General features: G+C 43.6%; 1 protein-coding gene across 50 annotated transcripts in view; it reads right to left on the bottom strand.

Moving 5' to 3' along the window:
- MAP2 (microtubule associated protein 2) overlaps positions 1-26,245 on the bottom strand; it is a 246,983-nt gene that overhangs the window by 43,987 nt on the left and 176,751 nt on the right. For 48 of the 50 annotated variants that reach the window (XR_011152198.1, XM_069021825.1, XM_069021827.1 and 45 more), the window contains 2 exons: positions 9,054-9,167; positions 6,689-6,766 (listed from right to left, as the gene is read on the bottom strand). Coding sequence is in view for 49 of the 50 variants with exons in the window: in XM_069021825.1 (XP_068877926.1) it covers positions 6,689-6,766; positions 9,054-9,167 (192 nt within the window). In the remaining variant the exon portion in view is untranslated. The remainder of the gene's footprint in view (positions 1-6,688; positions 6,767-9,053; positions 9,168-26,245) is intronic. The other 2 variants (XM_069021845.1, XM_069021842.1) reach the window with 2 other exon arrangements.

Genomic DNA, 26,245 nt, shown 5'->3' with positions numbered 1-26,245 from the left:
TGGTATAGACATATTTTTCCCCCATTGTGTAAGCAACTGACTTACTTTCAGTAACAATATTTTGGCCTACTTTGTGTACTGTTCTTGGCAGTATTTCTCTGGCACAAAGAACAAATTAGCTTCCAGTTCCTTTACCTAGCTTCTCCTTTTGGTTCTGCTATAAGCTAAGCTTGAAGAACAAGAGCCCTGATTTAAGTGGGAATCAGGGTTACACTGACCCCAAAGCTGCACTTGTTCATGCTGCAGCTTTACCTAGACATGGAGAGACTTTTGGAGGGGCGTCACTTCCATCTGGGGAGAAAATACAACTAGGTTTCCCTCCCTAGAAGGCAGCAATCCCAGGCACATAAAGAATGGAACAGATGGCAGGTGAGTAGAGGGGAAGAGGAACCAAATGGGACCATGCTCAGTTCACCTTCATCATGACCCAATGAGACCTCTGTGCTCTTCACTGTGGCACTGGGGTGTGTACTAGAGCCAGTCCACCCCAAGCTGAACAAAGGGTGTTCATAGTACTCCTCATCCAAATTGTAGGACTCCTCCTCGGGCACAGACACCGAAATGGAGGGCGTCAGGTGTCTATGCCACTCCCTGCCAGCAGCAGGCCCACAGTTGGGGCAGTGCTGTAGCAGCCCCACCCTGCAGTCCTCTACCCCTGCATTTACAAACAGACACACACAGACAAAGGCTGCAGGACAGACAGACAGACACAGAAAAAATAAGACAGGATGGATACATGCTCTAGCAGCACCAGCCACTATGTCATGCTGGAGAGGGGATGACACCATCCAGGCTATGGGTTAATGCAGGATGAAGGAATGAAGCAGTTGTGCATTTTAACACATGGACCATGTACCTGGCCTTTTCTACTGGGTTTACAAACATCAGAAACCAACCCTAGGAGTAAGTGAATTTCAAAACTACACACTAATTACTTAGAAGAACACATGCTGTGCACAAACCACATCTCACAAGTTGCACTGTGCCCATATGTATTATACATCTGACTAACTATACTAAAAACCTCAGAAGTGTCCTGACATAGTTGTATCCCTCATAATAATCAGATTTACTACTTAGAAGTGTAAAATTTTGAAAGTTTTTAATTAAAAAGAAAACCAGCTTACATTATGGCCAGTGGTGTCTTTATTTTTCATTGTATCTGTTTCAAAATTCCCCACTTTCTTCTTTTTCCTATAAATAAGCAGTATTTAAACAACAAAAAAAAACCCTTCCCCAAATACCATTTTTTCCTGGTAAAGGCCACAAACTGCTGCTCACAGCAGTCTCTATTAGTCCTATATTTTACGCTGTTATGTCATGTTTCCGTGGATGAACTGGCTCCCACCTTGGTGTTTGCTAATGCTTTGGAATGACATCTTTATTCACCCATCACTGTAGCCTTGCAGAAAATCATATAATCGGGACTACACCAGCTACTGACAGGTATAGGGAGGGGTAGTTTGAGTTGTTTTTGCAAGACAAAGAAAAATAACTCTACCCAATGAAAATGACTGGCCTACCACGTCATCCGTACAAACCAGAGAGGAGACCTCTAGGGGACCTCCTGTAGGCTGAGGAGTCCTCTCATCACGAATAAAGCTATGAAAAACTAAACATCTAGTGCTAGAGAAAAGATGTTTAAGTCCATTCTCAGTGTATGACAACTAGCAGTTTGATGAACACTGAGCTGTTCGACTGGATTTCCTACCAGCTTCAAGTACAAGTCCATACTTTGTGTCCCTGGTATTTCTCCAGGCAATTATAACTTACAGGATTTCCCCCAGAGCCCCCAAAACTTCCACTCTTAGATCTAAAACACTAAGCCAGAAAGCAAGGCTTTAGCACAGGCAGCATAACAGAGCTATTTGTGGGACGCCAAAACAAAATGGCTCAGGAATGCTACCCTAACTGCCATTACCCAAGTCTTGGAAACAATTTTGATCCAAACCAATCCTAAGAGCTCTAAGGTTCTTCCTGGCAAACAACAGTAAGTTTTAAGTTTCTTTCTATAGTACACCATAACAAAACAACCTCTGTGTCTTTAGAAAAAGCACCTCTGCTTTCTGCAGCAACTGGCAGCAAGTGTCCTGTAATGTCATGGCAGGGATTTTTTCTGCCTAGGAAAGGATTGCTCTAGGAGCAACCCATTCAGGCTCAATCACCCCTGAAAAGGAAAAAAAGTAGCGATGAATGTCAATATTAGCAGCTTCTATATGTATCACAGTCCTGCAAAAGAAAGATCGTCCATGTTTAAGACTAGTGCCAGTGCTCAGGCTGGCTGGGACCGAAGGTATGCTGTGTGCACAAAGACCACACATGGAACTCAGTTTAAGAGAACTGTATTCACAGTTTCTTTCAGGGAACAAAGAGTGCCTGAACCACCAATAGTTTAGCTGCTTCTCTTTTTAGCGGAATCCAACCCCCAGATTCAGGGGTTTATGCAATATTAAAAGAGGCAGGTGTGGAAAGACAACCTGGCAACCCACTTCTGCCAAGCAGGAAGCTCTGCAGAGCACTGCAATAGGAAATGCTAAGCACAGCGCTGTGCCCAAGCTTCCCATTTTTCCCTAGCACTTAAGAGCCAGAAGCAAGGTTGCAGAGAATCATCTCAATCTACTTGCAGTGCAGAACCTGTGGATTTCTTCTCCATAGAAGCATCTACAAAATTCTGCAACAGATTTGAGGGGGCTCACAGTTTGCAAAAGGCAAGTTGCAAGGGGGTGAGCCCACAGTTCAAGGCATGAGAGACCAGGAATCAACTCCCTCCTAAATCCAAGAAGGTTCAAAATTTCAACTCCCCCTTCTCTGCAGGGTGCCCTCACACCAGCCCACGAATTACTGAACACAAGAGCTGAATGAGCTGAAGCACTTGCCACCTCTTCAGCTGGAACTGACAACATGGAGAGAAGAGAAGGTTGATATGGTCAGAAGCTGAACACAGAGAAGAGAGATGTGCAGAAGGGGAGGTTCTCCTTCCAGCTGTGGGTTTACTTACCCACATTTACCACGGACCTTCAAAAAGCAAAATGCATCAACAAGAGAGAAGGTGAAATCCCAGGACTTCTCTATACTATTGCAAACAAGGCTGAAAATCCCTTCTTTATGGGCTCAGAACAGATTGTAGGCAAGAAAACAGAGGCCTTGCCTCTGCTCCTTAAAACTGCAGGAACTGACAGCAGTAAATATGCTTAATACATGCTACTATGATGGTCCAAAATCACCAGGAGTGCAAAGCCTGGTACTGCTTGGGGCTGTTACATCTGTGGCTATTTTACAGATTTACACTGTTTTTTTATCAGTTTGAATAAAGATATTTTCAGAATTAATGCAACAATTTAATTAACAGGATAATGATGTCTTCTAAGGAGGCTATGCTTTTATTTCAGCAACAAGAAAAATCCTTTGTTATTATAGTCCCTTCTAATCTTTTCCATCTCAAAGCATGGGGAAAATCCCTAATGCATTTTAAAGTCCAAGATTAAAATCACTTCTCACAAAGGCTAATTTACCTTCCTTGTATATTTTGAGAATGCCTTTCAAGAAGTAATTTTCACCATCAATAGATCCATTTTCATATGACACTTGTTTCTTTTCAGTTTATAAAACATTCTTACTTGGTATATAAAGGCTAACCTGCCTATTTTAAAGTGGAAGACAGTCCATCAGAGGTACCCTTCTATCCTGTAATGTTTAAAAATTTTTTTACGTGAAGACGTTGTTGACCATCGTCAAAAGGCACAGAGCACAAAAGAAATGCCGAGAAATTAGAATATTACATCAGTCCTGCACGACCAGATACAACTGATAAATGGATTAGAGGGTGCTAGGGAGAATGTAATTTCCTAAACAAAATTATGTTATTATAGTTGAAATAAATATAATAATTTCAATAAGGTAAACAGTTCTCTTACCTTCTGCAGCAGTAAAAAGGGACAGGTTCATTTGAATGCTTTCCTGCAGCCAAATCAAAGAAACCTACATCCAACTGACTCCTTTCTCTCATGAAATAAACTTGACCCAAAAACCTCTCTGTCTTCCTACCTTTTTTTTTTTTAATTTGTGTTTGCTGCATGGCTGGCCACATCCACCTTTGTCAGTCTACAACAGTGATTTCCTTCCTACGTTGACTGAAGAAGTCTCTTGGATTCAAAGCAATGCAACACACACTGACAAGTGCATTAGGAAAAGCTTCTAGGAGAAGGAAAAAAAAGGTCTGAGGCAGATACACCAAGTAGTCACCTTTTTTGTTCAAGAAATTAAGAAACTGTATTTTACTAAGCAGAAAGACAGACAATGTTAAGATGCATGAGGATGGATAGCCAGATGGTATAGGGAATGGGAGGTTTAAACAAGTACAGTAAAACTGGGTCAAACCCTACTGAGGCAAACTCTTCTGAATGGGAACCTTGCCTGAACAAAATTGACAGGCCTGGCTCCCTCAGGCCACCAAAAACTGAACTTACCCACAGCAAATAGGGACCATGTCTTCTAACACCGAGCAGAGCACAAGATTTTTACTACCATTTTTACTACATTGAACTGATAAAACTGATATTTTTGTAAAATGCAACATAATAAATTTCTGGTGAAATTATTTCCAAGTACTTTCTGCTGCTTCAAACAAATTTACTGTGAGTTCCTGTTTGAGAGCCAGACATAAACAAGAAGCTTCCAGCACAGTGCATTAAAGACTCAGGACATCACTTTTGTCCATACTTCCCTTACAAACCAGCCATCTGCTCTTAAAAATGGAGCACTAAATCAAAATCTTCCATGTCATGGAAAAGTCTCTTTTGAATAATGTTAAAGAAAATTATTTGAAAGCTATTAAAAACCATGACATTGTGTAACTCATGGAAATATCTCCCAAACACTGTCCTTTCAGTGCTTGTAACGACCTCTGCAGGGTAAGTGCTATTATCTTAATTCAATTCTATGTGAAAGTAAAGAGAAAACCAACGATGTTAAGTGACTTGCTGAGTCATTTGCACAGCTGGGAACTGCAGTCTGGCAGTAGATAATACCTCAAGTTGTAGAGTGTTTTGCCACCTTCCTGTGTTAGTGCAACTAGCAAAATGCTTTCCATTTGCTTAGGGGCCAATCTACAACCTCCTGTCAATTAACAAATATAAGTACTTTATAAAATCCTAAAATACATGCAAATACGCAGCTGATATAAGCAGCACACAAAGCCAAACCTAAAGCTGAGGCTAATGGAAGAACCTTGACAGTGGCCAGAAGCAGAAGAACAAGCCCTTTACCGTGATATGAAAAATCAAAAAGCATACATAGGACTAGCCAAGTGAACTATATATTAAAAAAGAGTGATAAAGCCCTGGTAACAATTCTAAAAACTTTGCTAATGCCTTAAGAGTTCTCTTTTCAGTTAATAGTTTTGATTGCCACTGCCTCTGAGTGATGAGTCTAGGAATTGTTGCCTTATTTTTCAAACACACAATGGGCAGATGTTTTTTTAAAAACAACAAATTCAAGTTCTTTATAACTGTTAGTAACCACACCCAGTAGGCCCTTCAGTAGAGTGGACTGACAAATGTTGCTGTTTACAGCCTGTAATTACACAGCCTGTAATTTCATTGTCTCAAAAATGACTGCATGATGGAACATGCCTAATTGCAGTGTCCTCAAAAACTCAATCAGAGCATGCTAGCATGTGAAATAGCAACCATCCACTTGCAAAATTCATAGAGGCTCTGTGTTAAAATACCAACAAAGTTTGTTCAGCAGATGATAAGAAATTATTTTCATGCACTTATGTAACAAAAAGAAAGAGAAAATGCTAAAAGAAAATCCAAGAAATAAGTGGACACATAAAAATGTTACTGACATGGCAGAGTTTAACTGACAGTCCCCTAGAGATTCTGAACCCAAATCCTTCCCTCTTAACCCCATGATACAGCTCAATTTTAACACACGGCCGTCTCCTATACTGATGGCCTTGATGCAGCAGCTGTCTTCTGTTGAACAAAGCACTCACGCACATGCTTACACTGCAGCCGCTTCACTGGGATTTAGGCCTCTGCTTAACATTAAGCCAATGCTTCAGTTCTTTGCTGGAGGAGATTTCAGCAGGAGGAAAATGCAGTGGCCATGGGTTACCGAAACTGAACACTTGTGCAGAATAGAATAGAGATTTGCTTTTTAAGACTAGAATGTGACTGCTGCACTTTGTGTACTGAAACCCCAATACATGTAGACACTGGAGCATGAATTACAGGCTGGGGGTCAAAGAAATGATCCAGCTCTGAATCTCCTTGCTTTCATGCATTTAAGATTCCAAACCAAAAGGCAATGGTAATTTTAAAAATGCAGCCAAACAAATCTCAAGAAACAAAAGATGATCCATACTTAATTGCAATTTCGGTGACCACACTGGGACAGCAGACATCTTGGCTCATAAATAAAAAAGTGAGCAACACTATCTCTTTTTCTTTGGCATGGATGTTCTTAGCATATCCCTCAGCTACCTCTGTGCATGTGTCTACCTCATCTATACGCTGCAATTGGTTTGCAGATGGGGAGTTATTGCTGGGAATATCTTATCTTTTCACATGAGACGTATCTCCACTGCAGAAAGTATCTCCATTTTCTGATTCCCCCATCCTTTAGATTCATGTCTCATCCCCCTGCTGACAGCTCTGCACTGGAATGTCCAGGACACCCTTACCTTCCTCCAGAACTCCAGTCTGCTCGGAAGCTGGTGAAGGAGGTGGGGAAGGAGGCAGGTTGGCTGACTCTTCAACTGCTAGAAATCAAACAGTGAAAATGAGATACAGCTGTTAATTCCAGGAAGAGCAATACATGATACAAGCTGCAGTCAGTTGGGTTCTGCCCAGCTGAGGAACTAATCTGATGGGGACTCATGCCTGCTGGATTTTCAAACAGACCCTAGCAGAATACATGGACTTTTGAAATTATAATAAAAGGATTTATTTTTCTGTTGTTGGTTTGTTTTCTAATGGTATGAATTATTTACAAAATTTTGGTCATAGAGCACAATATAAAAATCAAATACAAGATACTCTTTTAAATCAGTATTGCCTCTTAAAAAACCTTGAGTCACCCACGGCAACAACAAAAAAGCATCTGAGCACGTGGTATTATTACAAATTCACACAAACTATCAGAAACTGGCATCCAATTTCTTCAATCTACCTTGAAAAAAACTACATGAAAAAACTCCATTCTGCACACTTTTTTTTCTTCTGCTGAGTTCAAGGTTAATCACAGAACACATGCAAATATTGCTTGTCTAAATGCACAGGGAACTTGTATCAGCTGTGACATAACAGTGATTCAGCTGAACAAGGCACAGTTAAAACTTAGATGCATTTGGACTGGGATTTACATTCATTCCCAGTCATGAGATCAGATGCTGAAAACAAATGATTTTTTTTTTTTTTTTTCAATTATTTCAATTCAGGTATGATGAAATCCTAAACAAGCTTCTCAAATGACCTCTGCATTTGATCTCATACCAATCACTTTGAGAATTTTTTTCTTTAAAAACATATCCACTCCTGGGGCTTAACAAGTGTTTTTTAAAAAACGCCAAACAAATCTGTTTTAACACATCTGTCTTATCAACGGCACCTTTCAACAGGCAGATCTCAGTTTACAGTTCAGGGCTTCCTGCCAAGCACAGACAGGCCACTTTCAAAGCCGCAACAGAATTTTCCAGGCTTCCTCCTATTGATTTCAGTGTGATTTGGAAAAGATGATATGTGACTTGTCCTTAAGAGGTGCTGTCCAGGGACAGAGATTTATAAATTCATCACAATGCATCTGACCACAGGAACTGTAACACCAACAGTTGTTAACTGAAGACATAGTTCTCACAATGTCTTTTAAATTACTTATCTGACTAGATGGAACTGAATATCCATTTTGCCTCTCCCAGGCCTGAGTGAAGTGATTTGGAGAACTGGGGTCTTCCATGTAAAACTGAGTCTCTGCAAAGAAGGGAATTACCAAGCAACACATTTCCCTGCTGCAGTTCTAAGTTAATTTCAATGCAGCAAAAAACCTTGGGAACCAAATTTCCAACAAATATTCTAAATTACTCATTGACTTTAAATCATTCCTAGGCAAGGGCCAAGCACTGCACCAAAGCAGGCATGGTGCCTGTAGGGGAAACACTGCAGGGCATTGTTTTTATTTAATCACAACTTACGTGCACTCAGCAGAATCTGTCCTAGGACAGGCTTGCAAGACTTCCTTACCTCAAGATGGAGTATGTGTTTCCTCTGGCCTTTGGTGTACATATTTTGAGCTACTGCAGAAGTTTTCTGGCAAGGAGGAAGCACTTTAGGTACAAATGGCTGTATACCTACCTTCATTCATTGATAGATAGATACACACATGCACGCACACACACACACACACACACACACACACACACACATATTTCAGAGAGATATTTCGCAAAGGAGGCAAGAGGAGGATGGAGACACAGCATGGACCAGTGGCATTGTTACCATTTCCTGTACAGACTGCTGGCATTTCCTTTTACCGCATGTGACTCCTTCCACAGTCTGCCCTCACTCTGCCTGGTTGCTCTCAACCCGGTGTGGCACATTCCTTTCTGCTTCCTGTGGAGTTGCTCCCCCTCCATCTATTTAAGCAGCTACCACTCAACCAGCAAAGCCTCACTTTCTTTTTATATGCCATTCTCTCTTTGCCTCTTCAGACATTAATCCTTCATGTTGTACATGGCTGAATGCAAACAGTTCCAACCAACATGATGACAAAACCCTACAACCAAACACACCCATGGCCACGCTACTTGGGAGTCAGAAACAAGGTTGAGAACTGTTAGAGCAAACAGGGACTGAGACATTCACAGAGCCATGAAGAACCGGGAATACAAGGATCCTGCCATAATCCTGTGGTTCCCGCACTCATCCAGTGGTGGCTACGGTTTACCCACAACCATAACCAACCTGAATACACAGCTGGAACTGCATTTTTTAATATACATACAGACATTTGCAGACACAAGGATACCTGGAACATTCTTTGTCTCATTTTACCTAAAGGCAGCGATCCAGGCTGATCTTTGTGCTGGGCTTCTTTTTCCTGCTCACCTTTCAGGACTGCTACAGCTTCAGCTGTTACTACTTGTACTATCCTCGCAGACACTTCTTCTGTGGCAGTAGCAAAGTCAGAAAAAAAGAAAAAAAAGCATGCTAATCAGAATGGTGTTCTAAAATCATAAAGATTAACTTAAACAATAAAAAAGCAGAGGCTAACTTAATCCTTTTTTAAAAGGTAATCTTTTTTCCTGAAACATAAGGAAATCATTAAAATAAAAGAGAAGGACCAGATATTCCAAAGATTTCAGTGGAAAGTGCCAAGTACTTATAAAAATCAGGAGCTTGCTCTAAGCAAGATGCACAAGCATCATTATTTAATGTTCTTTCTATTAGGGACAACGTGCAGCAACTGCAATATTTTAAGATGATCATCTATTAAATGTCCAGAAAAATTTCTGTAGGTACTGTTTTGCAAACAGGGATTTGCAAAAGTAGGCAGCTGAGTAATGGAATTTCTTGACATTTAATATGTGAAGTTATCTGCATTCTAACATGCCCTTTGAATGCTAATTCCTCCTCAGCAGCACACAGTATGCATGAAAGGCACTTCCCAGAAGCCATCTATGCTGATGTGGGACTTAAAGGGCCAAATAACATTCCTGCATGAATAAAATCAATACTTCATCTTCCTCACCCCTTTTAAGACTGCTACACAAAGCTTTATTTTAACAGTAAGTCTGAGTATCATGCAGAGGGATTGCAGGGGATAACATTTTTTTGGTGGAATGGGCTCCTCACTGCTGGGCCCCAACATGCTCTGTGCATGGAGCTAGCTCAGGCATTGCATGCTTGACAGAGCTGGGTGCCACAGAACACTGCCCTCAAGGTGTAGCACATCTGAGATGGGATGAGGAACTGGCTGCTCTTGTGAGCAGAGAGTAGTAGTAGGACCACTCAAGGAGTGAATTCTTCCAAACTGAGAAACTGTCTCAGCTCAACTCCAGACCCACTCAAAGATGCAGTGAAATGTCATCAGGCACACAGCTGCATGTGGAAGCAACGAGAGAAGTTTCCTGCCCTCTGGAAGTTCAGGTACCTTTGATGTAACAAATCAAGATCCTAAAGGTTGGTCCAGCAGAATTCAGAGCAAAAAGCGTTTGTGGTTCTTATCTTTATATGAGTCTGCTTTCCCTTAGTCATTAATTAATATATTTCTCTCTCTCAGCAAAACTCAGTGGAAATAAACTCCTTCCCTCTCCAGCTATATCCAAGTGCTGTCTGAGAACTGTTTCCAATACAGATGGAGCTGAGCCCTGGGGAAGGCCACAAGCTGCACAGTCACAACCCACCAGCTGCACAGCTGGGCACACCTGGGAACAGAGCAAAACTTCACTGCTTCTCCAGCCCTCATGTAGAGATAGAGGATTGTATTGGCAGATGGCAATACACCCTGCTCCTGCCAGAGCCCCCATTAATCACCATCTTGAGGGCAGGAATAAAAGCTCTGCTCACCCATTACCACGTCCTTCAGGCAAGAACTGGCTGGGAAGGGCAAGTGTGTTTAAATCAATGCCCTACATGTAACTTCACAACAACCACGCTGACAAGGGACTGTCCATTAGGTTAATAATGATTTCTTTTCACAGTTACTCTTATAGAATTCCCTTGTACTTTTAATGTGAAGCTATTCCTCTTAATCTGTGCTTTACAATAGCCAATTGTCTTCCCCAAAAAACATAGATGTGAACTACTTGACTTTCACAGCCATGTTTGCCTAAAACCAAAGTGCTAGGTTTATCTTTCTTTTACACAAACAATTTCATGAGATATTAAAAACCCCCACCTATTAGCAAAGAACAGTTCTAATTGTTGCTGTTTATACCTTATAATTCACTGCACTCCTGGCTGGTCACCTGGAGGGCAGTGACTGCAACAGTTCCACTGGCTGCTGCCAACAGCAAAAGTAGATGGATGAATATGCCAGAACAACTACCAAGCAATGAAAAAAACAAGTTAATTTGAAAAAACATTTGAAATACATGAATATAAACTTGCCAAGGATAAATTCAGATTAGAAATCTAAAGATGCTGCTTTTCTACTGTCAGGGGTGAGACGTTCTGGCAGCCTTCCACATTGGAGGAAATAAATCAACTGTTTTTTTCAGATGAGGCTCAATACATTTATGAAATGGACTACATATGATATAGGTGCCTGTAGGAGGAGGAGACTACGAATAGTAGCTCTAGTTCTCTGTTCTACTCAACAACACATCCCTAGTATGAGATGAAACTCCCCTTTGTTGTTAAGAAGATCAAATTGAGCACCATAACCCCATCAATCAAGTCACACATGTGGTCAGTCCTATAGATCAAAGAACAGGGATATTGATTTAAAGCCCAGCAATTTTCCCAGCTGCCTTCCAGGGCCTGCACATCATTTTGGGGCTTTGCAACTCATTTTGGGCTGCTTCCACACCTGCTGGTTTCTGGGGGTGCTTCTCAGCACCTCTTGGTTCCTTCTTCTCGTGAGAAACACAAAACAGGCACTTCCCAGACCCTCCTAGACTCTCACATAGTGCTGCTGCTGCAGACCAGTGGACTGGACACAAATCTGGAATCCTTACAAGTCCTGTCGGCTCCCTGTGTTGTGAGGCACACGCAGCTTGCAAAGCACAAGTGATTCTGGGAAAACCTGGGAGAACGAACCTGCGGCTTGGCCCATCCTCCTCCTGCAGACACGTGAGGCCCTCCACACACCATGGCATGTTGCAGCACCTTCCATCAGTGGGAAACAAACTGCTCTTCCAGAAAGCATCCCTTGATATGTGGTATATCTATCTCTGTTCAGATTCTGCTCTTTCAGAGCAGGAAAGAGCATCACCCTGACAGCTCCGTTGAGCACGGAGAACAGCACAGAGCTTCACTGAGTGCCACGGCTACAGAAAACCCTGCACCAATTCGTGCCACCGCTTCACATCTGGAGGATGTGGCACATGGCCCTCCTGTCAAAATTTCCACCAAGCTACGAATCACAACACCACTGACAAAAGCAACATTATCAAGACTATACTATTGGCTCAGATGAACAAATCAAGATTCAATGAGAAAGACTGTTAAAAGAATCAATTTTTGGAGCTTATGTTCACATGAAAACTTTAATGAAAGGCTCCAATTAATTTCTGATATAGAATATGCAAACATGATTCAGACTTAGTACCCTAGAGCATATCCAAAGGAAATTCACTTGGCCAACTGCTTTCCAACAGCCAAGCAACTGCAACCCTCCTCCCAGCAGGGTTAAGACAAATCCTTATTAAAAACTGCCTCCTTTGTAGGAGAATCCATACTTGGTCCCATCCAGCCTGGTTCTCTGGTACAAATGGGCTCTACAAGCCTGGAAGACAATTCTCACCCTCTCAGCTCTCTTCCTAATTTAATTTGCTTGGGACAAAGATAATGTTCCACAGGGAGATATGTCTGAGGGTGAAAGGTTGTCTCCTGATAAATAGAAATTTCTATTTCAGGCTACACAAAATAAGAAAATAAAAATACATATGGCCTCTGGGCTTGTGTTTTTGTTCAATTTGTTTTGTTTGGCAGTGTTCTTTAATCAAGAAAGGCTTCCTTCTGAACACTGCTGATGGATATTTTGGGTGACAGGGGAGGCATCGGCAGTTCATCAGAAGAGCAGTGCTTTTGCTGTACATGACTGCTGCAAAAGGACAGACATTTCTGTACTAATGGACACTATAAATAGAAGATCCAGTGGGTAAGTCAAATCCTCACAGGGCTGCTATTGAGACTTTTAATAGTTTTCTTATGGTTCAGTTAAAGTTCAAGGCAGTCTAATGATAAAGAACAAACAAACAAACCAATTCCAGCCCACCCCCCCAAAAAAAAGAAAAAGGAGAGTTAGGCAGCTTGCATGCCTAACTATGTATTCATTAGACATGGTTTTGCTTGTAGACATTTACATTCCCTCTCTTTAAACAGGTAGACTTTCTCTGACTACTTAATACCACAGATACGGCACTAACATACAACAAGTTACAACAAATAGATTTATTTCTTAAAGGCAATAAGGAGTATGGCTTTACTTTAGACTCCACAAAGAACAGCAACGTGTCTTTTCTTTGCATTTTATGGAGAATAAAATGCTGCTCCTTTTTACCAAGATGTCAGCTGTTCATGATACAGGACACAGACGGAGCTTCACAGCTTGATTTCAGGGAATACAGTACCCTAAAGTATAGGCAGTCCTTGAATGGGATGTCCATAACAGAGAGAAAACATAGTGAAAACCCTTAGCATGAACTCTCCAAAGCCCTGACAGGGAGTAGGCTGAGGTGAGAGGCCAGGGGCTTACATACTGGGACAGTGGTTTTGCTGCTCCCTCAAAGGTCACTTCACACCACGCTCCAACGGAGCTGCCAGGTCAGCTCTGCCCAGCTGCTACCAGTCCTACAGCTGCTCTGCGGCAGCAACAGAGGACTCTTCCCTGCTGAGAGGACAGAGTCCTGTCTGGGGACCTACACTAATTTAAACCAAAGTTAAAACTCAAATGAATTAAGCACTCTGTGCTCCTGGTTTTGGAAGTCATCCCAATTCTTCTATAAACGCCAGTATATCAAAACAGGAGATCTAGAATTTCCCTGTCCCAGAGATGACTCAGCGACGTAAGACCTTTACAGAGTACTAAGATGCACAGGGGATGCGGAACAAGGTGCTGGTTGTATGGGGAGCCACAACCTTCCCTGCTGGCTGGGTTTAGAAGGCCTGCTGCCTCCAAAGGCTGCTACCCTCCTCACAAGTACATCCAGGGACACAAGAGCTACCCAATCTCCACCTCAGCCACTCTAGCACTGAGATTTACACTGAAGCAGGCATCATTCAGACATTCAGACACTCCCTCCAGATACCCCTTCCCTAATAGAGACTCAGACAAGGGCTGTTAATTGAGGTTACATGCTGAAGACTGGCTACAGCACGATCCAGTATCTGGGATCAGATCCTGTACAAGGCCAAGATGTAATTTCAAAGCTCTCCTTCATTCCTTATTGATCCTGCTGCATTTGTCAAGGGACTGTAGATGTCTCCATTGGCACATTATCTACAAACTTCTATTTCCCACAATGCTTTTCCATTCCATTAACTTTTATAACAGACATGTTTACCAGCCCAAGAGACAGATACCCAAACAGTGGCAAGAGTCTTTTAAAATAGGTGTCTGAGCTTTCAGGTCATGACATAAATACTTCCACAAAATAGTTCAAAAAAATACCTTTTTAAAAAATCTGCAACTATAAAGGCAAGAGCAGAAATCAGATCTGTGAGACATCTTCACAGTGATGTGTGATGTCTGTTCTTTACATGCCCTTTTAGTGGTTTTCCTTCAGCCTCTAGCGCTTTTTCCTCTTTCTATTTTTTTCTATTTTCTTTTTCCTCTTTTCTATTCCAACCTCAGGCTCAATCCATGGAGAAGCTGAGTTTGCTATGAACACCATGTCTTAGGTGAAACTGTTCAGATGTTTGTTTCTGACAGCCCTCATCCAGCAGTCTTTATCTTCTCACTCTCCCCTATTCCTCTGTGCAATGCGGTATGATTATTCTGAGGACTGGTTTTGACAGGAGACACTGCCTGTGGGCAGGGCTCACAGCCTCTCCCTGCCTCACAGATATGTGACTGGCACTGATGCAAGGATCCTGCCAGCAGAGGAACTGGCCCTGAAAACAGCCTGCTCATCACCTCACATAACAGTGTCAGTGATTTCTCAGGCCAGAGTTGCTCCAGTCAGACCAGAGTGTCTCCTCAGTTCTTCTCCTTTCCTGCCTGTAGTCACCTGTGTTTCATTACTGCCATTCAGCCAGATCACTCAGCCCACTTATCTGTTGCTTCTTCCCACCTTGAGAACCCATCTCACAGCAACAGGGACAGCTCCTCCTAATAAAAAAATGCATTTCACGTCCCCACAATTTCACCAGGACAGTATTCCCAGACTGGAGCAGCATCACCCCTCCCTCTTTCTGGCAACAGCTCTACCCAATGCCACTAGGGTGGCAGCAAGACCTTGAGTTTGCTGTGGCCACAGAAGATGCCACCTGGTCTCTGTAAAGCATAACTTCTTTAAGGCATAAACAAAGTTTAACACGCTTGAACCGTATGGCACAACAAATGCTTCAAGGGAAAACCAAAGAAAAGGGATAATAGGAAGGAGGGACAGAAAGGATACTGCAAATCGTGTCAAAACTTCACACACATTCATAGGGTCACCCTCAAACACCTATCAAGAAAAAACAGTGAGCTCGGTTAAAGTAAAGGGTAATTAACACTCCTGGAGCACTGAGGCTAAAGAAGGGATTAAAGAAAGTAGCAATCAGATGGAAAGGATAAAATAATGTTTCATTAATTTTGCTACATTTTAGGGAAAGAACAGAGTACAGCAAAAGGATTAGCTACATGTATACTTGCAGAATTGTGAAAACAAAGCAATTCCAGTCAAGATGTGCCTGTCAAAATCCTCAGTGGGATTCAGTTTCCAAGGTAACCAGCACTAACTGTTGGCACAGTTGAATCTAGTCAACAACAAAAGCACAAAGAAACCTGCACTGCCTTGTGAGGCAAAACACCCCATATATTCCTGCAGAAAGAAAAGATACAGAATGGCTATTTGCTGTCTTTGACGATTTGAAAAGCAAACAGGACCTATGGATTATTTCCCCCCAGGTACTGCAATTCCGAGTGCAGTCGGGTTATAAGCCAAATAGCTATTTGATTTGTTTAGAGGCATTAGCCAGTCCCCTAAAGACAGGTCCTGAATTGATGCCCAGCTCTCCTGGAAGCTGGTGGATTACTTGTTTCAGTCGAGGCTACTGAAATGTTGGGGGGAAAAAAAAGACCCAGGCATCACCAAGTGACATTTGGGGTGGAAAAACCAAAGATACATCTTGGACTTGATCACTGGGATCATGACAGCTCTAAATACTGCCTTTTTACATGCAGATTAAAAGACAAATGTACAGCAGCAATCAAAGTAGTATGAATAAGTTATATAAACCCCCAAAAATGCCAAAAGATTAGTGCTTGAGATTGAAGAAAAAAGCCGTAACATAGCATCACAGAATTCAAATATTGGCTTTCAAACGACTTTTGTGAGTGTAAATATTTTGCTGTAAGTAGGTCCTTGATCTGCATGTTGGCAATATTAACAATAATTGGCAGGAGGTACAAAGGCAAACAATAGGAACATCAGCTTTTAAATTAAGTGCAACCACAACACAACTGACAAGTATAATTTCCCTAATAAACTCATTGACTTTAAGCTAGTGCAGCATCTATGAGGACAGGGACAGATTAATTTAATCACCAGGATTCACCAGCTAACCAATAGAACAGGCCAGAAAAGGTCTGTGTTTTGGGAAAGACAGTTTTGACGGTTTAATCCATTGGATCCCCAAGGTATGAACATTCAGATTATCGTTGGGGAAAGGTGTATGGCAGTCACTGTGTGAGAGCAGGAATAGGTGAGCTACAGCTGAGTACCTGGCACAGCAGCTTCATACCCTGGTGAGCAAATGCACTACACCTCTGTGTTTTGGGTTCCTCCTGGGTGAAGCATCTCACAATGGGATGATGAGTCATGAGGCAAGGCGTTGTTGATGGGCTCATTAACAGAAGATGGTCCGGAGGGAGTTACCTATGAGTCATGCTGCAGGGCATCAGAAGATAGTCCGGAGGGAGGAAGCAAGGAAACACTGCCCCACCTGATTTCAACAGCTCATGAGGATGGTAATAGAATACACTGCAACCTAGGACACCTGGGCAGCCTCAGCTGCTCTGCAGCACTCAAGGAAGCAGCAGGGAAGCTCAGGCTGCCTGTCCTTGGATTGCTTCCACATGTTCTGTGTGTATAACAGTTCCCCTGCTCTGACAAAATTTTCCTGATCACTTTCTTCAGTGAGAGAGTTGGCCACATCGTCCAAATCACAGTGCAAATCACACAGTGCAAAATCTAAACTGACTCATTCTAGGAACCAGGAGCCACTGCGAAAGTTCCAGTGAGCCCCCTCCTCTGGCTCCCTAGCACATTCATTTCACAGAGGCCCCTGCCACACTGTCTAGCAGCTGTAGAACAAAACACCAAGGGATCAGTCCCCTCCTCAGCCCCCCTTGAAATATGTGTGTTAAAAAAGAGTCATACCAATGTCAGTATAATGATGCTTTAAAAATGAGGCCTCATTACTGCAATACTTGTTTCCTGTGCATTCCCTGAGTCTATCTTCTTAAGTCTACTGCCTGGAACAAAATATTTACTGTCAGCATTTCAGCATTTCCCAGCCAAATCAGAGGTGGGAAAAGCTATCAATTCTGTTTTGTCTGATGCATGGGCAACACAATTTAGAGCTAACATACTCTGTTGAAGCTGACAACACCAGACCTTCAGCCAGGGTAATGCAGTGATGTCCCACCGACTCTCCTGGGACTTGGTATCAGCTCAAAACAACACCTGCACACACAAAGCAGCTATATCTTTCCCCAAAGTATTAATTCCCTAGGACTCACACAGAAGAAACCACTTTGGCTTCAAAACATCGAAGCAGATATTTAATCATTTGAATGTGAATAAATACACATAATGGGTAATCCACTTTAAAATCAATATTAGTTTTGGACTCCAGTACAAGTTAACATTTTAAACAAACCTACTTTTAACAACATCTGCAGAAGTCAATGAAGCATCAGCCACCTACAGCAGGTGATGTGTCCTTTAAGATTCTTTTTTATCTCCTTTTGGGATTACTTTAAACATTTTTTACAGTGTTTTCTCTGATCTTTTTTAAAAAGGATTCACAGCATGCTATAGAAACTTTGCTGGATTTAAGTTTAAAATTAACATTACCCTGTGCACATTTTATGTGGGATTTATTCATGCCTGGTCAGGAGAGGACTGAAGATCAATCTGTCAATGCCAACAGAATTCTAGCTTAATTCATCAGGGGATATTTAACCCATAAAATGCAGCAATGCCATGCCCTGCTCACCTTAGTGCTCATGGTGTTGGTCCAGCCCAGCTCTGCACTTCAGCAGCAGCAGTTCCACGGCTGATCTCTTCTAAGCCCTCCTTCCCAGTCCAGCCTGCACCTTTACCAAGGCAGGTGTGTTTCTCCTGCCAATGGAGGAATGGTGCTCCTTCCAAAGGAGCATGTGCAAGTGTCCCCACAGACAGGCAGAGCTGAACATACTCCGTGTCATGTATAGATTAACCCAGTCCCACAGAGGCTGTGCTGTGGATGGACTTTCAGACCAGTTCTCAGCCAAGCTCAGCAGTTCTCCCATCTCTCACCCTCTTTTCTGGTACTGCCCCAGCTGAAGGGAGTCTTGCCTCTGACCAGGACTCATCCCCAAATGCTCACACAGCCCATTCCCACCCACTGCCTGCCCACTCTTGGAGACTACCAGCTCACACCTCTATGTGTGCAATGTGATTAAGAAAGAGAAATGTGCACCTACTCTTGAATAAGGAAAATGTGAGAGATGCACATAAAAGCCCTCAGGGCATCTTCAGTGCCCATCAGTCCACTGGCACAGGCTGCCCAGAGAAGCTGTGGCTGCCCTATCCCTGGAAGTGTCCAAGGTCAGGTTGGACAGGGCTTGGAGCAACCTGGTCTAGTGGAAGGTGTCCCTGCCCATGGCATGGGATTGGAATGAGATGAGCTTTAAGACCCCTTCCCACCCAAACCATTCTATGGTTCAGTGACCTTCTGAACTACCAATTCCACTTCTGCCAAAGCTATCTTCCCTGGGCACTTGAACACCTGCAAGCTTCTGCAGCCATGATGCTGGATATGTCCAGCTGCTGAGGGGAGAGCTGAGACCAGGGCTGGGGGCACTGCAGCCTCCAAGAGAGCTGCATCCAGAGGCTGAGCTCCTAAGTGTACTGAAAAGCAGGAGCAGTTGTGGAAATTCCAGGTCACAGAGGAGCTACACTGGCTGGCTGGGATAAAGCTGGAAGCACATATGGAGATCAAGAGGGGGAAAAAAGGCAGACAAAATAAGTGAGAAAGGAGAAAGAGAAGGAAGAGCCGACAGAGCAATTGTTGAGAAGGATGGAATATTCTTAAATAGAGAGAAAGGATGACAGGGAAAGGAAAGAGAAAGCAACTCATACACAGGAACAGCTAGGGATTAGTTTCAGCTCACCAACAACCTGTGCAGGCTGAGTTACTCTAGATGTGGCACATACTCTGAACTTGGGGTAAAAAAGCAATAGTCACCACTGAATCCTATTCCCTTGTCTCTGTATCCTCATCCTATTCCCTCCATCTATATGTGGTGTAAGGCTGTGGATGAAAACAGTTTGAGTATGTCAGCAAGACTGCCACATCTACACAGCACTGGCGGCTGATAGATTCATAAAAAAGAGCAGAAGTATCTGTCTGGCCAGATACACAGGCAGAGGACCAGACTGTAAATCAGTTTTATCCTAACTGCCATAAGCTATATGGGTTGCTAGAAGCTGTACCAAACTGATCATATATCATTATGAATTAGTCTCAAGGAAAGAAATAGGAACAAAAGGCAAAGTACCTGGGGTTTATTTTCCCCTCCCAAAATACACAGTGCCTCCAAGTAAAACTGATTTCCATTAATCTTCTCAGTCCTGAGTGAAATGACTTTCTAGGAAGCAGCTAAGAGGTTTTCCTGCCCTGGAGCTAATGATATGTCTCAGTTATTTTCCATATACTGCATGGAACTAAAACTAAAGTTTTGAACAGTTGTTTTCCACACACAGGAGAAGGGCTCACTCCCATGATCTAATGTACACAGCTGAGGTGCCTTGAGTTTCCTGCACTTTTTGCATATCATGAGGAATGCCTCAGTACTAACAAAACCCCAAGAAACAACCAAAATTGCATTTCTAAATCATCGCTTCAGAAGAGGTTTTCCAAGCACCACGGTGCTCTGTAGTCAGTCTGTGAAACAGCAGAGAAAATGTAAATGTTTTGCTCAGAATCTCCCAAACAACAAATGACAGCGTAAACACCATCACACAGACATCTAACTTTGAGTCTTGTCTTTGAATTTCCAGATCAGCTGTTGGTAGGGATAGGCACTGGATCATCAGTGCTCATCTGCCAGCTAATGCCAACTATTTTGTGCTAGCTTCCATCTCTTCAGCTGGCAAAGGCAAGCAAATCTGTTATTATCATTAGAAGGATTGAATTTAAAGTGAGCACTTAATCTACCAGTAGCAACTCCACAGAACAAAAAACTGTAACGAAAACACCAGTACACACTAAGTTTTGCTGTCCTTACCCAGGATATGAATACAGCAAGAGAGGAGATGGTTTCTTCTCTATATTGTAACCTCACAGATTAAAACAGCATGAAAGACAATGACAGGGAGTTGTCCCTTGCTTCCTTCTACTATTTCCTTTGAGTTTCTAACTCAAATTAAAGCCCAGATTGCCTTTGCTTTCCAATTTTAATACAGAGTAGCTCATCATGGTTAGTTGAATCAAGGAATTTGCATATATATCTCTCTTGTACTTTGTACAGAAAATATACCCCAAAGTAATATTTTCTTTTAATTTCCATGAAAGTTGTGCCTCAGTGAGGACTACAGAGTGAGGTCCCAATCACAAAGTGCTCGCAGTCTCTTCCCTATCTCCTTTAACCTTGAGAAGCAAATGCTAGAGGAAAAGAGGAAAAAAACTAAATCCTCCTTTCCTTTGTCAGCCAGCCTGGCTGTGGCTCACAGACGTCACAGGGCGCCCGTGCACTCCTGAATGCTAAATAAGCTCCCAGGCTACATACTTTCTGTCAGTAGAGCTTAAAAAGAGATCTCACTTTAAGCAGGGCTGTGTTGGCATGGCAACAGAAAAAAAAAAGGAATCAGCAAGCCTGACACTCCTTGCCAGGAGCAGCAGACTTTGTGTGACTCTCATTTCTGTGAGAGATGTTATGGCACCTACCTCCTCTCCATCAAAGGTTAAACCTGTGGCCGGTGGGTGTGGAAGGGCTGATGTTCAGCCTGTGTGCTGGCAGGACTTGCCCCCATCAGGCAGACCTGGGGATGCCTTGTCCTGGGCTTTCCTTAGCCTGGGCTGGAAAGTGCATAAACCAAACACCTGAGCTTCCACAATGGAAAAACGGGAAGAAAGGATTTGCGAAGTGCAGGGCTGAGCGGGTTAATGACCACACCTCCAGACACAGGTCATGGGACCTCGAAATGGGGCCAGCAATGGACACCAGCACATCCCATGCCATCATGTAAGAACCTGCTGTTTCCCTTTCAAGGTGACTTTGGAGAAGATACCATTTCAGCTCTGCCTGAAACAAGAGTAGGGGTGTGCCTGCAAAACAAGGCTCTGTTGTTTAGTAATGAACCTTCTTCCAAATCTTCCTGCCCTCAGATCAAAACTGGAATGAAAGATTATATGCTGGCACAGTCCCCAGCAATACCACCTTCCAGCTGCAATTACAGAGACCTCTGCTCAGTGCCAAATATTGCCCAGTGTTTCTGAAAGTCCTTTATGATGCCATCATGATGATGGAGACCATGATAGACCCTTTAAACACAATAGGAATGAGCCTTTGAAGTGCCCCATCTCTACCTGTCTCAAGGGGCAGAGCTGAGGCCAGCCCAGAAGGCAGAAGACTGAGGGGAGGTGTGTTGGGGTTTTAAGAGGTCTAGTTTTTTTCCTGTTAAAGGAATTTTCCCCCATTCTGTTACTAAGACAATAAATCGCTGGGTGCTTAAGAGAAAACAAAAGACCTGGCTGCTCCTTTTGTTTCCCCTGGGTGTGTGGTTAGTTCGCTCTCCTCGTTGGGAGAGAGAGGAGCCGCTGCTTCTTCTCCGGCCGCTTTTCTTTCTGCTGGAAACAACACCGGGATCCCAAAGCCGCCTTCCCTGCCCCGCTGGAGGCCGGGCCCTGGCTGCCCTGCCCCGCTGCTGCTTCGAGCATTCGCTACGTTGTAGCCGTGCTCACCCTGCCTGCCCAGATCTCCGGGGGGGTTCCCCGCTTGGATATATCAGGTCTGCCACCCGGGATTTGTGCTCGTCCCTGCTGTTCCAGCCTGCTGTTCCCGAGGGCCTGGCTGGACACCGGGGCCAGCTGCCCAGGGGTTTGTGAAGCTCCTTTGTCCCATCCTTCCCCGGGACCCCAGACCACCGGTGCCGCGTGCTCCCCGAGCTCGCTCCGGAGCGCCCCCTGCAGCCGCGGGGGAACCATTGCACCTGCCCTGCTCACCGGGAGCCACCAGCGCCCCTGCCGGCTGTGAGCGGAACTGCACCCGAGGGGAAAGGGCCTGACAGCCGAGAAGGCTGGCACTGGGTTTGTGATTGTTTGCTGTTACTGCCATAGTTATTGTTGTTTGTTTGACTGGTTATATATATAATAGTAAAGAACTGTTATTCCTGTTTTCCACATCTTTGCCCAAAAGCCCTTGATTTCAAAATTATAATAACTCGGAGGAAAAGGGGTTACATCTGCCATTCCAAGGGAGGCTTCTGCCTTCCTTAGCAGACACCTGTCTTTCAAACCAAGACAAGGTGCCACACAGTCCTGCACATTGCTGGGCCACGTGTCCATGGCTCCACCTGCACAGACCTCCTGGTTGACCTGGGGTAGCTCTTTCCACCCTTGTACCTTGTCTCCTGGCTTTTACAAGTCCTGTCTACTTTATGTAATTTATAAATGCACAAGCTGTCTCCTACCACAGACTTTGAAAACTGAAAAGGACTCCAGCAGAACAGGCCACAAACTAAAATGTGTCTTCTGGGCACAACTGCCCCACCAGTCACTCCGCTAAAGCCACTGCTGGATGGTCAAGATCTGACCAACAGAAACAGCAAAGTCTGCATTTACAGCCCTCATTAGAACAGGTACTTAAACATGGATGGTGGGGAGGGAGGGCAGAGGCAAACATAAGAAGCAGAGACAAGGCAAAATGAAACTCCCAGAATGCATTCCATATTTGACAGGTTCAGCAGAAATAACTCTCCTGGCTACAGCAGTCCCCCAAGAAGGGCTGCAGATGTTTTCAAAAGGCAACTTTGACAAACAGAGCTTATGGCATACAGTCTAAACTATGGTGTGGCTGGAACATGTTATGAAAGATGCTTCATCCGTATCCCAGCCTTCTTCCTTGTTACATCTCTGAGGTTATCAATTACATTTTCTGACAGCACCAAGTAAGCGCTGGTTGCCAAGACAACACAGGAATTCTGCTATTGCTTCTTAAGGAAGCACAGCTACTTTTGCAATGCTTGTATTGTAACAAAAAACCACTAAAGTGAATTGAAACACCAACAGGGAGCCCAGAGCAAATGGCTGGTTGATGCCTGCTCTTGGCCAGATGCAACACTGATGTGGCACAAATGCAGCAGTTGGCTCTAATGGTGTTACTGCACCTGGTTTTCAAAAGCAAATCTGAACCACACACTCCCAGAAAAGCTCAAAGATAAAAGAGACTTATGGCTGATGTTCTCTATGTGTATGACTCCCAGCCATGGGAACCAACAGCACCTGCACACCAGGTTACCTCATCCTACTCCCTTTCAGGCAGTAATTTTTGCATTCTGCCCACAACTGTGCCAGACCCTCCAAGCTCCTACCAATACATGTCAATCACTGACTGATTTCTGAAGCCCCAAGATGACGTGGGAGGGCAGAGCCAGCCCCTCACAGAGGTTATGCCTGGACAAAAAACAACGTCTTACCGGATTGACTGATAGGCCAGCCACAGGAAAACCCACAGAGACTGGTCTATATAGTAATTATTGAATATTTTACAGTCAGGGAGAAGATAGCTGTAGGTAGGGAATGTGAAAAGATAGAATTTCTATGCCTTCATTCCCGGTCCTCTGCAGAACAACTGCAAAAGATCTTTATAGCAAGGTTAACAGAGAATGGTAAAAACCCCAGCATTTTCTACAAGTGCCCCAGAGTGGGTTGCCCCCACCTTCACTGTCTTCAGCAACATAATTTGAATATGTCTATATGTCCCAGAAAATGACACTTGTACTACACTTAACACAGAGAAGAAAAGTTTCAGACGCCTGGTATGTTCGCCTGTATCTAAACTGGCAGAGATGATGGTGTACAGTAATTACTGCCACATTTCCTGGGCAAAGGGAGGGAGATCAAAATGCCTAATTAGCAGCTTCTTTCCCATAGGAGCCATCATTGACATGGTAAGATACCTTCTTCCAACTCTTTAAAATAAGTAACAGAAATAAAACAAACCCAGCAGTCACATTCAGCTCTGAATGTCACTGGTTTTACACCCTTCTGTGCATTTTGTCTGCATTGCTCAAGACATGCTGCTTGCTGAAAATGCACATTTGACAACAAGGCTGGGAGGCTCCTTTGGGAAACAGGCATTCAGGGCTTATCGGGGGGCGGGAGGGCTTACTAACTCTAGAAGGACTTGGGCAGCAGCAGGACAGCCAGTGCAAACAGCCAAAAGAAAAGGAAAGCTCTGATAAAAGGAGTCCTGTTGGAAAGAAAGACTGAAAAGGCCTCCAAACAAAGAAGACCTGTTTCTATGTCTACTGCCAGTGCCATCATTACCACTTGTACAGCAAGAGAGAGAGAAAGGAAAAGGAGATCAAATCAGATGTCACTAGATGAGGGAACAAATCATTAGCACACCAGGGGACCAGGCTATGACTCAGTGCATTTCAGCCTGGAGAGGCTGTTGCATTTAGTGACCCCAAATACTGTGCTGCCATTCTGCTCCATTGCAGCTCCAGGCCTAGTTCAGAGGGACTGAGGGCCCTCAGCCCACACAACTAAGCACCATGGTGGTTTTCTAACAGTGCTGTGCTGATGAGGGCTGTGAACAAGATCCTCTTTACCTGAAGACTGGCTACTGTAAGGCAAGCCTATGGAAGACAATGGGATACAGACTGTTTCCTTGACACACAGCAGGAGGCTGAAACAAGCACAATTCCTGCCTTCAGCATGCTGGTCTTTTTTTGCATAGCTATCCCAAAGGGACTCTGCTCAAGCACTACTTGCTATGACAGGGCAGTCTTTCAGGCTCACATTCCATGCACCTTGTAGAAATATGCTTGTTTAAAAGATGGTCAGAGGAATAAAGTCTGTTCCAGATACCCATTTAGTCCAGCTGAACAAAGCCTGAAACAAAGGGCTGAATTAGGATAAATTACATTCCAGGTTGCAATGTGGTTTGTCCCTCCCTAGTTTTCTCTTCAGTTGTTTCCTGCTGTCTGAATCCCCTCCTTTCTGGGCTAGTAGTATCTACCATCACACAAAAGCTGGTTTGTCTCTGGATAAGGAGATAAAATCGGATCTTTTTCTATCGTCCTTAGCTTATCTTACAATTTTCCTTCTTTCCCTGCCTCTTCCCACCCCTGCTTTGCTCCCTCACAGCCTCCATCTCACCAGCTCTCCTGCTGCTGAGTCTGTTCCCCCACATTCCTCAGCCCCTTACTCCTCCCTCAGCTCAATACTGCCACTTCTTCATTCCTCTTCACAGGTCTAGGGCTCTCTCTGGTTCACTTACAGACTAACACACACCAGTGTCTGTGTTCCCCCAGCCACCACAAATTCCAGCCTCTCTCATGGATCTGGTCATGGACTGCCTCTTATCCACCTTCCTCGTGACTCCAGAGCCAAAAGTGCCCAACCTGCAGTTGGATTGCTGTGCCATGTCAGCAATCTGAACCTGCTACATTTTACCACAGTCCCTTTGCATCCCACATGGTTTGGCTTCCCTGCCAGTTAATGAAGGGCTAAGTTTTGTCACTCTGGTGTGACATGTTACTGCCCTCAACATTGTCTGACACCAGGACACAGACACTGTCCTGAGGCTCTGGTAATAGGATTTCAGGAAATGCTTTCCCTTCATCTGTCAAAAAAATAATTCATCAAGTAACAGTGCGGGTAGTCCAAACCCCCTCCAATTCCAAACCTGAATTTGGCATATAATGAAGAAAGCACTCAATCAGTTGAGTCACTGTATATAAAGACATATTGTAGAAGATGCTTCACAATGTTCACCACTATTATCCCTAATTATATAAATTTGACTGGTTAGTTACTACATTACTGAAAAAATAGATGCATATTAAGTGTAAAAAGCCAAACCTTTGCAGCTTGATGTTCTTGCAATTCAAATAAAATGGATTATGTTGAATTGCTGGTTCCCAGAGAATGCT

Source organism: Aphelocoma coerulescens, chromosome 7 (genome assembly GCF_041296385.1).
Source record: "Aphelocoma coerulescens isolate FSJ_1873_10779 chromosome 7, UR_Acoe_1.0, whole genome shotgun sequence".
Taxonomy (NCBI): domain Eukaryota; kingdom Metazoa; phylum Chordata; class Aves; order Passeriformes; family Corvidae; genus Aphelocoma; species Aphelocoma coerulescens.
Note: the sequence above shows the minus strand (reverse complement) of the source record. Positions and strands in the feature narration are given on the sequence as shown.